This window comes from Phyllobates terribilis, unplaced genomic scaffold (genome assembly GCF_046119375.1).
Source record: "Phyllobates terribilis strain yellow unplaced genomic scaffold, ASM4611937v1 Scaffold_5__5_contigs__length_657084704, whole genome shotgun sequence".
Taxonomy (NCBI): Eukaryota; Metazoa; Chordata; class Amphibia; order Anura; family Dendrobatidae; genus Phyllobates; species Phyllobates terribilis.
Window position 1 is genome coordinate 442,622,477 of NW_027362765.1, and position 15,755 is coordinate 442,638,231.

The 15,755-nt window shown below is 41.3% G+C and overlaps 1 protein-coding gene across 2 annotated transcripts in view; it reads right to left on the reverse strand.

Moving 5' to 3' along the window:
- Nucleotides 1–15,755, reverse strand: part of SLF2 (SMC5-SMC6 complex localization factor 2) — a 45,715-nt gene that overhangs the window by 12,767 nt on the left and 17,193 nt on the right. For both annotated transcript variants that reach the window (XM_073685304.1, XM_073685305.1), the window contains exons 5-10: nucleotides 15,318–15,409; nucleotides 12,115–12,222; nucleotides 11,689–11,856; nucleotides 3,793–3,895; nucleotides 2,886–2,961; nucleotides 1,671–1,806 (exon numbers count right to left, since the gene is read on the reverse strand). In XM_073685304.1, the coding sequence (XP_073541405.1) occupies nucleotides 1,671–1,806; nucleotides 2,886–2,961; nucleotides 3,793–3,895; nucleotides 11,689–11,856; nucleotides 12,115–12,222; nucleotides 15,318–15,409 (683 nt within the window). The remainder of the gene's footprint in view (nucleotides 1–1,670; nucleotides 1,807–2,885; nucleotides 2,962–3,792; nucleotides 3,896–11,688; nucleotides 11,857–12,114; nucleotides 12,223–15,317; nucleotides 15,410–15,755) is intronic.

The window sequence follows — 15,755 nt, forward strand, 5'->3', positions numbered from 1 at the left end:
GGCAATAGTTGGCGCTGCTCACCTATCGGGGTTGCACTAACCCAAAACGAAGGATTCAAGATGGATCAGCTGCTGCAGCACCCAACGAACGGAAATCCTGTTGTACCGAACAATTGGTGCCAGAATGAGGAAGATGGTACCCAAATTGGCAGAGCGGACTAAGAAACAGCAATGTAGGTTCATGCGGTTTATTCTCTATGCCTTTCGTTGGACCAACTTCTTCCTCAGGAGAACAACAGTATACTTGAATACTGTGGCTCTCCTGAGGAAGAAGTTGGGCCAATATCCAAACTAGTAGAGAAAAAAACAGCATGAACCCACATTGCTGTTTCTTGGCATTCACATTGGCAGTGCGGACTATCGCCCTCATTCTCCCACCAATTGTTCGGTACAACAGGATTCCCGTTATGTGCGTGCTGCAGCAGCTGATACATCTTGAATCCTTCGTTGTGGGTTAATACAACCCCGATAGGTGATCAGTTCCTTATTTTTCACCTAACATATATTCCTCCCTTGGATGAGACCTTATTGCGCTTGTTGTTCCCTACATTCCCTATATGTGAACAGGCAGAGACCTGTCAGTCTAGGGGGAGTAGCTCAGGCAGTATCTCCTAGGCATGTTGCTTTTTAGGCTGCATGCCCACTGGGATTTTCAAGTGTTTTTGCTGCGGAATTTCCGCAGCGAAAACGATTAAAAAACGCTTGGTAATACATGCCCCAAGGTCCCCAATGATAATCCGCATGTGCTGTACACATGCTGCGGAAATCTACGCTGCGGATTATCATTGCGGAAAAATCCACAGCATGTCCATTATTTTTGCGGAAACGTGGCATAATTGCCGCCATTGACTCTAATTGAATCGCTTAATATTGCATGACTACATGTGCACATGCGGATATTAAGAGATTCAATGCGTGGATGGTACCCGGTCCTGGAGAAGAGGAGACTCTCCTCCAGACCCGGGTACCATAGTACCAGTTAAAAAAAATAAATAAATAAATAAAAAAAGAATTTAAAATAAAAAATATACATTATACTTACCTTCCAATGACCCGCGGTCTTCTCTCCGATGCATCCTGGCTCCCCGGTGGCTCGCAATGGTGTAAAAGGACCTTCCTGACATCAGCGGTCGCACGACCTGTCACGTGATTAAATGACATCATGGAAGGTCCTTTTACACCACCGCGAGGCGCCCAAGACACCGGATGCACCGGAGAGAAGACCGGGAGCAATCAGAAGGCGAGTATGATTTTTTTTTTGTCTTTTTTTTAACCATTTTTATTCTTTTAACTATTAACTTGGTCACACTATATAAATCCATATCCATGTCGGTTGCATGGATTTATATAGTGTGACTAAGTTGTCAAGCACTTTTCCAAGTGATGCTAAAATCGCTTGGAAAAGCGCTTGAAAACCCGCATGCAGAAATGCATGCAAAAACGCTTGACTAACGCTTCTACCTGGCAGGAAAAACGCATGTAAAATCCACATGCGTTTTTCCTGCCAGGGAGATGCAGAAAAAATCAGCTGCATTTCTGCTTCGTGGGTACTAAGCCCAAGACTTCCTTTGATATAGTGGCTTACATTTATAGAAAGCCATCCCTGATGCTACGCATTATTACTTTTTAAAACAGATGCATGATTTTTAACTACATAATTAAGCACTTACACCAAGTCCAGGGAACCAAATGAGGGCAAGATGTGTGGGAGAGGGAAGAGCGTGTCAAAGTGAATCCCCATATTTGCAAACACTGTAGCGATATCCAACAACGATGGCACCCAGGGTTTTTCATGCAGATTTGAAACTGTTGGAAGGAGATATTTTATTTAAATAATAAAAATGTAAGCTGATTTTACAAAAAGACAATTAAAGAGGCTCTAAACATTCCAAATACTATATTGGAATATTATTATTTTTTTTTTAATGTGAAGACAATTCAGTAAAAAGTAAAAGCTGGAAAATACAATCCCGTTTATTTTTTTAGTGTCTGAAATTCAACTTATACTGAACACAGGTAAGGCTACGTTCACACTTGCAATTTCAAATTCCATTTGTTTGTTCCGTTTTTAGGAATAGACAAACGGAATTAATGTCAAACACAGATCTGTTGCGTAATTGATGCAAAAGGAAGCAGCAGGGCCCCTTGGATAATGGACTCTGTCTGGATTAAACTATAAAAGTTTTTTTTTTTTAGAAATAGAGCAGTATGCGGAACTTTTTCTTCCATTCTAAAAACTAAAATTAAAGGGACTGTCCACTACTTGGTCTTATTACTCTCCATGTGGGAGAATAGTTAGTCTGTACTCCCTCCCCGTGACGTTACGCCATGTGATCTCTACAGTCAATCCGCGGCCACTTCACTCACACTTACTTTTGGACGCAAATGACAATCTGGAGCAAGTAAAACAGCAGCCGCTCTCTCACTTCCAAAGGAGGCGAGAGTGAAGTGGCCCATTACCGGCCGTTGATTGGCTGCAGGGCACACATGACATAACATTGAAGAAGCCCCGGCATTGCTGGAATGCACTGATGCCGGAGGGGAGATAAAGTAATTTTCCATGGGGGAGTATAGTAATTGAGAATGGGTTGCCCGAGTGGAGGACAAAATTAAAATACATTTGGACACATTTAAACTCAGAATGACCTCATAATAATAAAGGGGGTCCCTCTGCTTCCGTTTGCCTCAGTTGTGCGAAGGATCCGCTTGGACCTCAATTCCATTTGCTCCCTAAAAATGGAACAGACAAATGCATTGTCCGAAAACAGACGAGAACAACGCCAAAATTTGGTTGGTCATGCAACCATAAAAGAGCACATTTGAAATCAATAACATTGTCCTTTACTTTCATGGGTAAAGAAAAAACACTTAATATTAATACTTACGATTATTGCAAGAAATTTCTATCATTGTGTGCAGAAGTTTAACGGAAACTGCATATGATGGATGTACAGAAATCATCTGTAAAAATATATATATAGAAATTAGCAATTATCTTTTAGAATGAGCTGAAAAAAAAACAAAACTCTGCACAAGTATTGTACTTACATTGCTAGACGTAATATTTTTATATCGTAGATACAAAATTTGTGCCGATAAGCAAAAAAATTTTTTTTTCCCCAATGGACTATTTGCCCAAATAATTTTTATTAGCAAAATTAAAATACTTATTTATTTTACTCACTTATATAGCGCCATTAATTCCACAGAGCTTTACATACATTATGGGCACTTTCCCCATTGGGGCTCACAATCTAAAATTCCCTATCAGTATGTCTTTGGAATATCAAAGAATACAACTGAATCCTAGGTATGAGCCTATTATTCTGCATAGGCCGAGCATATACAGATAGCAGCGCACCAGTTCCCCCCTCATGAACTCAGCATCCTCATACCCAAGTCTGCTGTATCCAGCACTGGAAATCCAGAGAAGTTCTCCAGATTTCCAGTGCTGGATGCATCATTCTTCATTTTTTTGCCTTTGCTCAACTTGCACCAACACAAGTCCTTTCTGGATCAGTGCACTTCTGGAGAAACTTCCTAGGAAGTTGGTGAGCTGGAAACCCCCCCCTCCCAAGTCTGCTGTAGTACTTGATTCTGCCATTAGCCAATTTGTACAATATTACATATATATGCAAAAAAAAAAACAACTTTCATCCATATGTGAAGATGCCAATAACCATAAAAGTTAATTAAAGCATGTGTAAGTGTTATATGGGGATGAGGGAATCAATCTTCAGTCATATATCCTAAATATGCGCTGGTTAGATAGAAGTGGAAACTATCTCTTACCTGGAACATCCATCTCATTAGAAAATCAGGACATTTTCTATATCGATACAAAAAAGTCAAAAAACCCTCCATGGCCAACGTGATTTGATTTTCTTGAGCAGAGCTGATTGGAAGAGAGAACAATTTAGATTAGAGTCATTGAAAAAAATAGCTACCAATCTATATCTATATACACACAGAACTGAAGACGTGATGAAAGCATTAGGTGGACGTCGTGAGAAGAACACAGAGGAGAACCTGTCTGCAGCATAACAAGCATCTAATTGCGATATCCAGACACAGATTTCATTAAGTGATTGTCACTGAACATTTGGTGCGATGTGACAAAGCTATGCAATACTTAAGTGTGGTGCCCCTATAATGGAGGGTCTGATTTGAACAACTGTATTTTACGCTTTACTTTGATATATAGATAAGGATCCACCTCTCACTATACAGAAATGCTACAAAAAAAAAAACAAAAAAAAAAACACTTTTCTTCTGGCTCACCCCTATTCATTGAATGCAGGGTGCAACTTCACTTTCGCCACAGTGGAAATAACCAGTCCTTAGCATCACTACTTAATGCATCAATGCTCCACACGCCCAATGTAAGTATTGGGCAGCACAGTGGCTCAGTGGTTAGCATTGTTGCCTTGACGCGCACATCCCACCAAGGACATCAGCAAAGAGTTTGTATAGGTTTCCTCTCTCACTCCAAATACCTACTGATTGGGGCTCTCAATCTATATTCTCTATGGGGACAGTGATGATCATGTCTGTAAAGCGAGGCAGAAGCATATGGTGCCATATAACGAGTATAATAAAAATCAATACCAGCTGATTATAGGGTTGCAGCACTTGTCACGATTAAAACGCTAGGGCATACCTACACTAGTCACAAAAAGATAGGGATATTTGGCTTTCGGGTGAAATTTCAAGATGATCCTAAACTTCCTTCTAACCTTTTCAGGTGAACATAATGCGACGGTCTCTAAACCTTGAAGGCACATGTCCAACTGTTCAATGTTTCAGTACTTTTTGCACAACTTGCTGTTCTCTAACAAGGAGCTGAATGACAAAATTCACAACAGATGTTTGATCCACAAATTGGCCAATAAATTTCAGGGTTCAATTAGAATTGGTATTAAACAGTCCTCCTCCTCATGATTATCAATTTTAAGGTGTCGTCTTGTTTGGTCTCATGATGTCAAAGTGTGAACAAGGGTACCTCGCCATTGTAAGGCTTCAAGAAGAATGTTCTCAGACGGAAGTGGCCACTGGGAAGTGTCAGAGTGTCTTCAGCAGGGTGCAACAGAGATAAAGAGAGACTGGAAGAGTCGCAGGAAGGCAGAGAAGTGGTCGTCCTTTAGCCACATCCCACACTGATAACCGCTTCATTGTTAACAATGCCCTCCGGAATCAGATACTGATTGCCACACAACTCCAGGCACATTTAGGCTGCGTGCCCACGTAGCATTTTTCAAGCGTATATGCTGCGGATTTTCCGCAGCGTAAACGCTTGAAAAACGCATGTATATCCGCACCCCATGTTCCCCAATGGGATTCCGCAAGTTCTATGCACATGCTGCGGATTTTTCCGCAGCGTTTATGCCGCGTTCAAAAATCCGCAGCATGTCATTTAATTTTGCGTTTCCGCAAGCGGAATTGCCTTTGTCCAATGCATAAAAAACGCAAGGCAATTCCGCATGTGGAAAACGCGTGATAAACGCGCGAATAATGCGCGATAAACGCGTGCGGAATTCCGCATGCGTTTTTCCGTGAGAGGACTTGCATTTATGCAGCAGAAATTTTCTGCTTCATAAATGCAACGTGGGCACATAGCCTTAAGGGAGGTGGGAAGCACCAAAGTATCACGTCCGACCACTCTAAACTGCTTGCATCAGCGTTGTCTGCGTGCTAGGCGACCTACAAGGTACCAGACCACACCACCGGGCCCAGGCGTCATCGTCTTGCATGGGCCAGGGAGCATCTATGGATTGCATGATCCCCGTCCATACACCTATATATAAATAATTGTGTTTTGTACTTGTGTATATATATATATACTGACTGTATCCCCATATTTAGAATGACGTCCATGTTGGCCGGAGCCGCTCGAGTCCGGCACATCGCGGATCGGGTTGACAGGTTACTGGGTGGGGCTGGCGAAGACCCAGCGGTCATGGTCCACATCGGCACCAATGACAGTGAGTGGTAGATGGAGGGTCCTTAAAAATGATTTCAGGGACCTAGGTAGGAAGCTTAGGGCAAGGACGTCCAAGGTAGTTTTCTCAGAAATACTACCAATCCCGCGAGCCACACAGGAGCGCCAACGGGAAGTTAGGGAGGCGAATAAGTGGCTAAAGAGTTGGTGCAAGGCAGAAGGGTTTGGGTTCATGGAGAACTGGGCCGACTTCGCGGTCGGCTACAGGCTCTACCGTAGAGACGGGCTGCACCTCAATGGGGAGGGTGCAGCGTTGCTGGGGATGAAGATGGCTTATAGGTTGGAGGAGTTTTTAAACTAGAGACGGGGGGGGGGGGGGGGACCAAGGAAATAGGTGGGATGTGAGGCAAGCAAGGGGGAAGGGGAGAAGTGAATATAATGAGGGTGGAGATGGGGGTGGGGATAGTACAGTTAGATCGTTAGAGAAGAATAGGATGCTAAATAACCCCAAAGTTTTATCTTGCATGCTGACCAACGCAAGAAGCCTGACCAATAAGGCGGATGAGCTGCAGGCGCTTATATCGGAGGAGAGGTATGACATCGTAGGTATAACAGAGACTTGCCTAGACGATAGCTACGACTGGGCGGTAAATTTATTAGATTATAGTTTATTTAGAAGGGACCGGAAACAGGGGAAAGGCGGAGGAGTCTGCTTATATGTAAAGTCATGTCTAAAACCCAGACTAAGGGAAGATATAGGGAGAGGGAGAAGAGGGGGTCGAGTCCATGTGGGTAAAGATAGAGGGGGCAAAAAATAATAATAAAATATTACTGGGGGTCTGCTATAAGCCACCAAATATAACAGAGGAGAATGAGAATCTGCTATTAGGACAAATAAACAAAGTAGCAAAACATAATGAAGTGATTGTAATGGGGGATTTCAACTACCCGGATATTGACTGGGAAACAGAAACCTGTAGATCTCAGAAAGGAAAAAGGTTCTTGACAAATATTAAGGATAATTATCTCTCCCAACTAGTGCAGGAACCAACGAGAGGGAAGGCCGTGTTGGACTTAATATTGACTAATAGGCCTGATAGAATAACTGAGGTACAGATAGGGGGGCACCTAGGTAATAGCGACCATAATATTATCGACTTCAAAATGCCCTTCAGTAGGGTTATCAATAAGGGAACAACAAAAACATTAAACTTTAGGAGGGCGAAGTTTGATCAGCTGAAAGAAAGCCTTCAACTTATGGACTGGGACAAAGTACTTAATCAAAGGAATACGAATAGTAAATGGGAAACCTTCAAAAGAATTCTGAATACTCAGTGCGAGAGGTATATACCGTATGGGAATAAAAGGGCCAGAAATAAGAGGAAACCAATATGGTTGAACAAGAACGTAAAAGGGGCGTTAAATAGCAAAAAAGAGGCATTCAAGAGAATAAAACAGGAAAACAGTAAGGAGGCACTAATGTGTTACAAGGAAAAAACGAGAACCTGTAAAAAACAAATAAAAATAGCGAAGGAGGAAACAGAGAGACGTATTGCTAGGGAAAGTAGATCAAATCCCAAACTGTTCTTTACGTATATAAATAGTAAAAGGATTAAATCGGATAATATTGGACCGATAAAAAGTGATGAAGGCAAAATCATAGAGAAAGATGAGGATAAAGCTAATCTATTAAATAATTTTTTTTCGACAACTTTCACAAAGGAAATAGAACTAACAGGAGAAATGAGAAGTGACAAGCTTAATCCTCCACTAAGTATGACAAATCTAACCCAAGCTGGGGTACAGAAACGCCTCAGTAACATTAAAATAAACAAATCACCAGGACCTGATGGCATACACCCACGGGTACTAAGGGAGCTAAGTAATGTGATAGACAGACCGTTATATCTTATATTTAAGGACTCTGTTGAGACTGGGTCTGTGCCACTTGATTGGCGACAGGCGAATGTAGTGCCAATATTCAAAAAGGGAGCGAAAAGTGACGCCGGAAACTATCGGCCGGTGAGTCTGACGTCCGTTGTGGGCAAAATTTTTGAAAGCTTCATTAAAGAGGCAATTACGGAGCATCTTGATGCTAATAATCTTTTAATCCCGAACCAACATGGATTTATGAGGAATCGCTCCTGCCAAACAAACCTGATTGACTTCTACGAGGAGGTTAGCTCTCGAGTAGATCAGGGGGAACCAGTGGATGTCGTGTATCTCGACTTCTCAAAAGCGTTCGATAGCGTGCCACATAATAGGTTGGTATACAAAATGAGAATGATGGGGCTGGGGGAAAATGTCTGCAAGTGGGTAGCTAACTGGCTAAAGGATAGAAGGCAGAGGGTGGTTATAAATGGAATATTCTCAGATTGAGTAAGCGTCACTAGTGGGGTACCACAGAGCTCTGTACTAGGCCCAATGTTATTTAATATCTTTATTAACGACATAGTCAACGGGATAAATAGTAAAATATCAATATTTGCAGATGACACAAAGTTATGTAAAACAATTAATACAAAAGAGGACAGTGCAGACCTACAGAGGGATTTGGATAATCTGGGTAGGTGGAGCATTAAATGGCAAATGAGGTTTAATGAGGAGAAATGTAAGGTCATACATATGGGAAGGAAAAATGGAAGTCACCAGTACTCACTGAATGGGAAATCATTGGGGAATTCAGAGATGGAGAAGGACTTGGGCATCTTGATTGATAGCAAACTAAATTGGAGTGCCCAAAGTCAGGCCGCTGCTGTAAGGGCAAACAGGGTAATGGGATGTATCAGAAGAGGTATAGCTGCAAAGGATGAGAACATTGTTCTTCCACTGTACAAAGCACTGGTCAGACCACACTTGGAATACTGTGCTCAGTTATGGGCCCCAATATATAGAAAGGATATAAATGAGCTTGAAAAGGTACAAAGGAGGGCAACAAAATTAATAAAGGGAATGGAGGGACTGCAATACCCAGAGAGGTTGGCAAAACTAGGACTATTCAGCCTGGAAAAGAGAAGGTTGAGGGGGGACATAATAAATGTGTACAAATATGTTAGGGGACAGTATAGAGATCTTGCCCGGGATTTGTTCAAAAGGAGGGATATTACGGTAACAAGAGGGCATTCACTAAGACTGGAAGAGAAAAGGTTTCAGCACCAGCATAGGAAGGGGTTCTTTACGGTAAGAGCAGTGAGAATATGGAATTCACTGAGTGAGGAGACTGTAATGTCAGATTCACTACACCAGTTCAAGCGGGGACTGGATGCATTTCTAGATACCAGGCAGATTTCAGCATATACTTAAAAATAATATAAAATAGTAGGTTGATACAGGGATTTATTCTGACTGCTGGTTTCAGAGTCGGGAGGGAATTTTTCCTCAGGTGAAGATTGGCTAAATCATTTGAGGTTTTTGCCCTCCTCTGGATCAACTTTAGTAATTACAGAACTAACAGGTCGAACTTAATGGACGCAAGTCTTTATTCGGCTTTACAAACTATGTTACTATGATATGCTGGACAAGGGACCTGTGGGCCTCAGTGCTGGGGGTTTTCCCATAAACAAAGTTCATTTTAATCAATAGATCTTGGAATAATAATAAGTTCCACAATTAGAAGTTATTGTTATTGGGCAGGGGGGAAGCAAAAGAGTCTACAGATATTACAGCACGGGATCACAGCTGAATTTTTTTGTAAGGTAAAACATTTCCCTGCCTGTTTTTAAACAATGTTTTACCTCAAAGAAACAATAAGCTACGATCCCCTGCTGTCCTGTCTGTATACTCTCTTTTGCCCAGGAGATGTGGTATGATCAGACCTTGTTCCTGTACAGTCAGACACAGCCATTACACAGTAGGGGCACATTTATAAGATTATCTCAGCACAGGAACATTTTATTTATACACATCCAATTGTGGAAGTTATTATTATTACAAGATCTATTGATTAAAATGAACTTTTGTTCGTGGGAAAACCCCATTAACTGATGAAAGTCAATTCACGCTGAGCAGAAATGATGGCCGCCAACGATGTTAGAGACATCAAGTAGAGCGCTATGCATCAGCCACTGTTGTCACCAGATGAGCCTTTGGTGGTGTTAGTGTGGGCAGGTATGTCGAGTCAATGCAGAACTGCCCTAAAACTTTGTGACAAGCCCCTACTACTTGAATAACCTCATTAATCCAGTCATTGTGCCTCTTCATTAACACAGGCCTAATTTCAACTTCGCGGATGACAATTCTCCAGCTCATCGAGGTAAATCATTAGGGAACGGCTGCTGGAGACTGGGGTACCTCAAATGGAGAGGCCTGCACTTTCTCCAGACCTGAATCCCATAGAAAACCTATGGGATCAGTGAGTCGCCGTGTAGAGGCTCGTAACTCCGTACCCCAGAACCTCAATGACCTGAGGGCTGCCCTTCAAGGAGAGTGGGATATCATGTCTCAGCAGACAATAATTCCACTTATGAACAGCATGAGACGTCGTTGTCAAGCTGTAATTGATGCTCAAGGCCACATGACAAATTATTGAGACATTGACATTCTTTTGTTGGGGGTTATACCCACCACTGTTGTTGGCTTTGGTTTCAATAAATTGACTGTAATTAGGAAATCACCATTAAATGCTTCTACTTAAATGCCCGACTGTCATGATAAAATATCACTGTAAAGTGAACTTTTTACGTTTTCCACAAATTTAGGCCAAAAGCCAAACTATCCTAACTTTTTGTGAGTATATCAATTCTGTCTAATTCTTAGACAGGACAGACTTAAATTAGTCTAAAATGACTAGATTTATCATATTGTTTGAAATATCTGCATTTTAAGACTGTCTAGTCCAAATTTACACCACTTTTTATTTGTGCTACTTTCTGCCAGAAATGTACACCACAATTCCTGCGGATTATTTTACTGTAGTGTAGCATTGTAGGCCATCCCCATTTTCTCAGTATCCCAAGCCCTCTTTCAGCAAGGGAACCTCTTCCAAGAGAGGTGCATGTCTTGTGAAGAAGTCTTCAGCGCACCCAAGAAATGACAGAATGTGCCAGGCCATCTCTTAAAGAGGATTTAGCTATGGGGTAACCTCTTCAAATAATGAGTATTTGCATAAACTTGATGTATTTGTCGATAAAAGATTAAAAACATCTGAAATGCTGATAATTGTGTTTCCGGTTACTGAAGTACATCTGACTAAAAGATCTAAAACAAACAATGAAGTAGAAAACTTTGTAAAAACCAAAATGTGTCAGTCTCAAAACTTTTGGCCACGACTATACTACAGGCTGTAACTCAAGAACTATACAAAAATAACTAATACAATGCTATTTAATAGGGTTTTACAATCATATCACACTTTATTGGGCCTGAATATATTTAACACAGGGATTCTCTTCTGTGTACTTTGAGTCCCCGGGATCACATTTGTACCCCCCTCAGGCAATGAACTAGGCAGAACAATACCAATGTTATATAACTTGATCTATAATTATTATTTAGTGACATGTCCATCATTTTTGTGTGTGCAATCTGATTACCTTTCCCCCTACAGACACAATCTGTTACAGATCGCCCCATCAGGAGGAATTCGCTCTTTATTACTCACGTTTGGGCACTAAAAGCCAGGTCAATGCATTTAATATTTCATCATCATAGTATTATTTCAGGGAAAATAATAACCTAAGTGGGCAAAGGCAAAATCCTTCACAGGAAGAGAGATCCCATCACACATTCATATGTACATGTGTAACATTTACCTGAAAATGAGACTTTCCTCGAAGCAACCAGCAGGCATTTCTGAATATTTCAAGTCAAGTGTGCGGAGGTTGAAGATCGCTCCGGATTCAGATAAATGGAAGACTTCCTCCCCTGGATGCTGTTCTGGAATAGCGTTTGTGACCAATTTAAATTTCTCCAAGAATTCTCTATAAAATAAATTTTGGAAACATGAATAATAGCGCAATGGATTGTGACATATTAATACAGAAAATAAGGTGCAGACTGCTCTAGAGACGTGACAGCAGTTGTGTCCTGCTGCGATCAGCAAATCATTGAAACTTGGCTGAAAAGGACCAAACAGAGGTCACAATATTTAGCAATATGTAATTGATTGTATTAGTAATATTTCATTATTTATAAAAAGAAAAAAAATAATCTGCAGGTTAATTAACCAAAGAGTTTACCTGTGCTCGTCTGTAAGTTCCCCATCCTCTGCACTGTCCGCACACTCATTGGCCAACCCCAATCCTCTCTCTAGGTCTTCATGTAGACGCTTTTCCATCTCATTTACACTGGTGCACAACAAACAATAAAACACAATAAATGATCATGTTAAAAAATAAAATAAGAGCCCAACAGCAGAATGATTTACATTCAAGACCACCGCCGGTGCCAGTGATCACAAAATGTCGCACATGTACCTCATTCTGATGATGTACAGCAGGGGTTGGGGAACGACTGAGAAAACTCCAATCCCACCTATTTAACACTTCACTCAATAGCTACTAAAACATTACATAAATCAACAGCGCTACAATACACTGCTCAAAAAAATAAAGGGAACACAAACAACAGAATATAACTCCAAGTAAATCAAACTTCTGTGAAATCAAACTGTCCACTTTGGAAGCAACACTGATTGACAATCAATTTCACATGCTGTTGTGCAAATGGAGTAGACAATAGATGGAAATCTCAGTACCAATGCTTTCTGGTTGATGTTTTGGTCACTTTTGAATGTTGGTTGTGCTTTCACACTCGTGGTAGCAAAAGACGGACTCTACAACCCACAGAAGTTGCTCAGGTAGTGCAGCTCATCCAGGATGGCACATCAATGCGAGCTGTGGCAAGAAGGTTTGCTGTGTCTGTCAGCGCAGTGTCCAGAGGCTGGAGGTGCTACCAGGAGACAGGCCAGTACACCAGGACACGTGGAGGGGGCCGTAGGAGGGCAACAACCCAGCAGCAGGACCGCTACCTCTGCCTTTGTGCAAGAAGGAACAGGAGGAGCACTGCCAGAGCCCTGCAAAATGACCTCCAGCAGACCACAAATGTGCATGTGTCTCCACAAACGGTTAGAAACCGACTCCATGAGGGTGGTATGAGGGCCCGACATCCGCAGATGGGGGTTGTGCTTACAGCCCAACACCGTGCAGGACGCTTGGCATTTGCCACAGAACACCAAGATTGGCAAAGTCGCTACTGGCGCTCTTCACAGATGAAAGCAGGTTCACACTGAGCACATGTGACAGACGTGACAGAGTCTGGAGACGTCGTGGAGAACGATTTGCTGCCTGCAACATCCTTCAGCAGGACCGGTTTGGTAGCGGGTCAGTAATGGTGTGGGGTGGCATTTCTTTAGAGGGCCGCATAGCCCTCCATGTGCTCGCCAGAGGTAGCCTGACTGCCATTAGGTAGAGATGAGATCCTCAGACCCCTTGTGAGACCATATGCTGGTGCAATGCCAGACCTCATGTGGCTGGAGTGTGTCAGCAGTTCCTGCAAGATGAAGGCATTGAAGCTATGGACTGGCCCGCCCGTTCCCCAGACCTGAATCCGATTAAGCACATCTGGGACATCATGTCTCGCTCCATCTACCAACGTCACGTTGCACCACAGACTGTCCAGGAGTTGGCGGATGCTTTAGTCCAGGTCTGGGAGGAGATCCCACAGGAGACCATCCGCAACCTCATCAGGAGCATGCCCAGGCGTTGTAGGGAGGTCATACAGGCACGTGGAGGCCACACACAATACTGAGCCTCATTTTGACTTGTTTTAAGGACATTACATCAAAGTTGGATCAGCCTGTGGTGTGTTTTTCCACTTTAATTTTGGGAGTGACACCAAATCCAGGCCTCCATTGGTTAATAAATTTGATTTCCATTGATGATTTTTGTGTGATTTTGTTGTCAGCTCATTCAACTTTGTACAGAACAAAAGTATTCAATGAGAATATTTCATTCATTCAGATCTAGGATGTGTTATTTGAGTGTTTCCTTTATTTTTTTGAGCAGTGTATTATATCATGTATTAAATGCATAAATAGTCACTAACTCAAATATATCCTCAAAAAAGTGAATAGACTCAAAAAAATTGAATAAAATTTATAAATTTATTTAATATATGAGAATAAAATCAGACAAGACGACAAAGGGAATATACACGGGAAAAAGACATGATCCCAGAAAAAAGTGGGGTTACATATATAATAATGATATACCTGATTGAAAATAATACAAATATCGTAGGGTATAAATATATAGCAGCTGATAGGCGTGTAAAACTTTTGGGTATATGAGTACAATAAATAAACTCAAATGGGTAAACCCCATATAATCAAGCTGTAAAAATACACGCCATCATATGAACAATGCAATATTCAAACAGGGAAAAGAGATTAACATATCATATAAAGGCACCCCAAAAGGAGTTTGTGGGGTGCCTTTTTCCCGTGTATATTCCCTTTGTCTTCTGGTCTGATTTTAATCTCATATTAAAGAAATTATACATTTTATTAAATTTTTTTGAGTCTATTCACTTTTTTGAGAAGGATATAAAACATTACATGGTTAAAAAAAAGGGTAAAAAATGCACACACCGACTAACAATCGCTGGTGGAGATTGCTGACCTATTATACACCGCTGTCCAGCTCTGACAGCGGCATTTAACATGCGCCGGCATGGGAGGGGGCGTCATTTCATGCACCCATCGGCACGCCCGTGAAGAAATCACAGGTTGCTGATGGGTTGTTATGACAGTGGGGAGAAGGTGGTGGGGGGGGGGGTCTGTTGAAGACCCCTGTGCTTGTTATTACGGAAATCCTTTGAAACCCTGTTTGTGGCCGGTCTTCAAAGGAGACCGTTATTTTTACTACATACGGGGCCGATATTGTCTGTAGCTGTGGAATTAATGGCGCTATATTAGTGAGTAAAATAAATAAATACAGCAATGCTACATACAGCAAAAGCCATCAGACGATCACAGATTCAAGTCTCCTAAGGGGACTATTAAGAACAGTAAAGAAAAACTGTATGGACATCTATGGTGATTTCTTTGCCTGTGTGGATTGGATGAGTTGTTACAGACTTCGGTTGAGCATTTCACGTCAATAGCACCTTTAGAAATATATTTATTTGGAATATTGGTGACATGTTCAATACTTATTTCACCCGTTGTACGTCTATGTGGAAAAAGAAAAAAGCTATAGCTCTGAGAAAACAAAATGCAAAAACGTAAAATTGTCCGTGACGTGAAGGGGTTAATGGGATTGTGCTTTCCTTTGTAACTGATTTTTTTTTTTTTTCCTTTCACAAGTGTGAAAATTGTCCTGGCTACTAAAGGTACAAAACAAAGATTCCTTCTTTATCAATTTTAGATGGTTTAACAAACCTTTTCCTTTCTTTCTGCTCTTTTACGAGTCGATCCAAGTTGTTAACATAGTGCGAGGGCGTGTGTAAGTTTGACTTTACATTCGTGGTTTCCTTTAAAAGAGAAATAAAATTAAATCAGCCAATTTCAAAAGAAAAAAAAACCTCATGTTAAAAAGACATCTGATCACTACTGAGGTGGCCACATAAAAAATAAAGCTGCTTTCTATCACTTTAATAATTTTAATAAATTTAATAACTGATGGTCTCTCTTTCAAGGGTAAATGAACACAGTGTATATTCTCCATGCAGAAAATCTGAAGAGTAATACAGTACCAGCTAAGTTAATGAGATTAAAAATCTCATCTACAGTGCCGGCAAAAAAAATCTTTACACTTGCGCAGCAAAAAAAAAACTTTACGTATAAAATCCACATCATAATTTCACTTTTTAAAAGGGT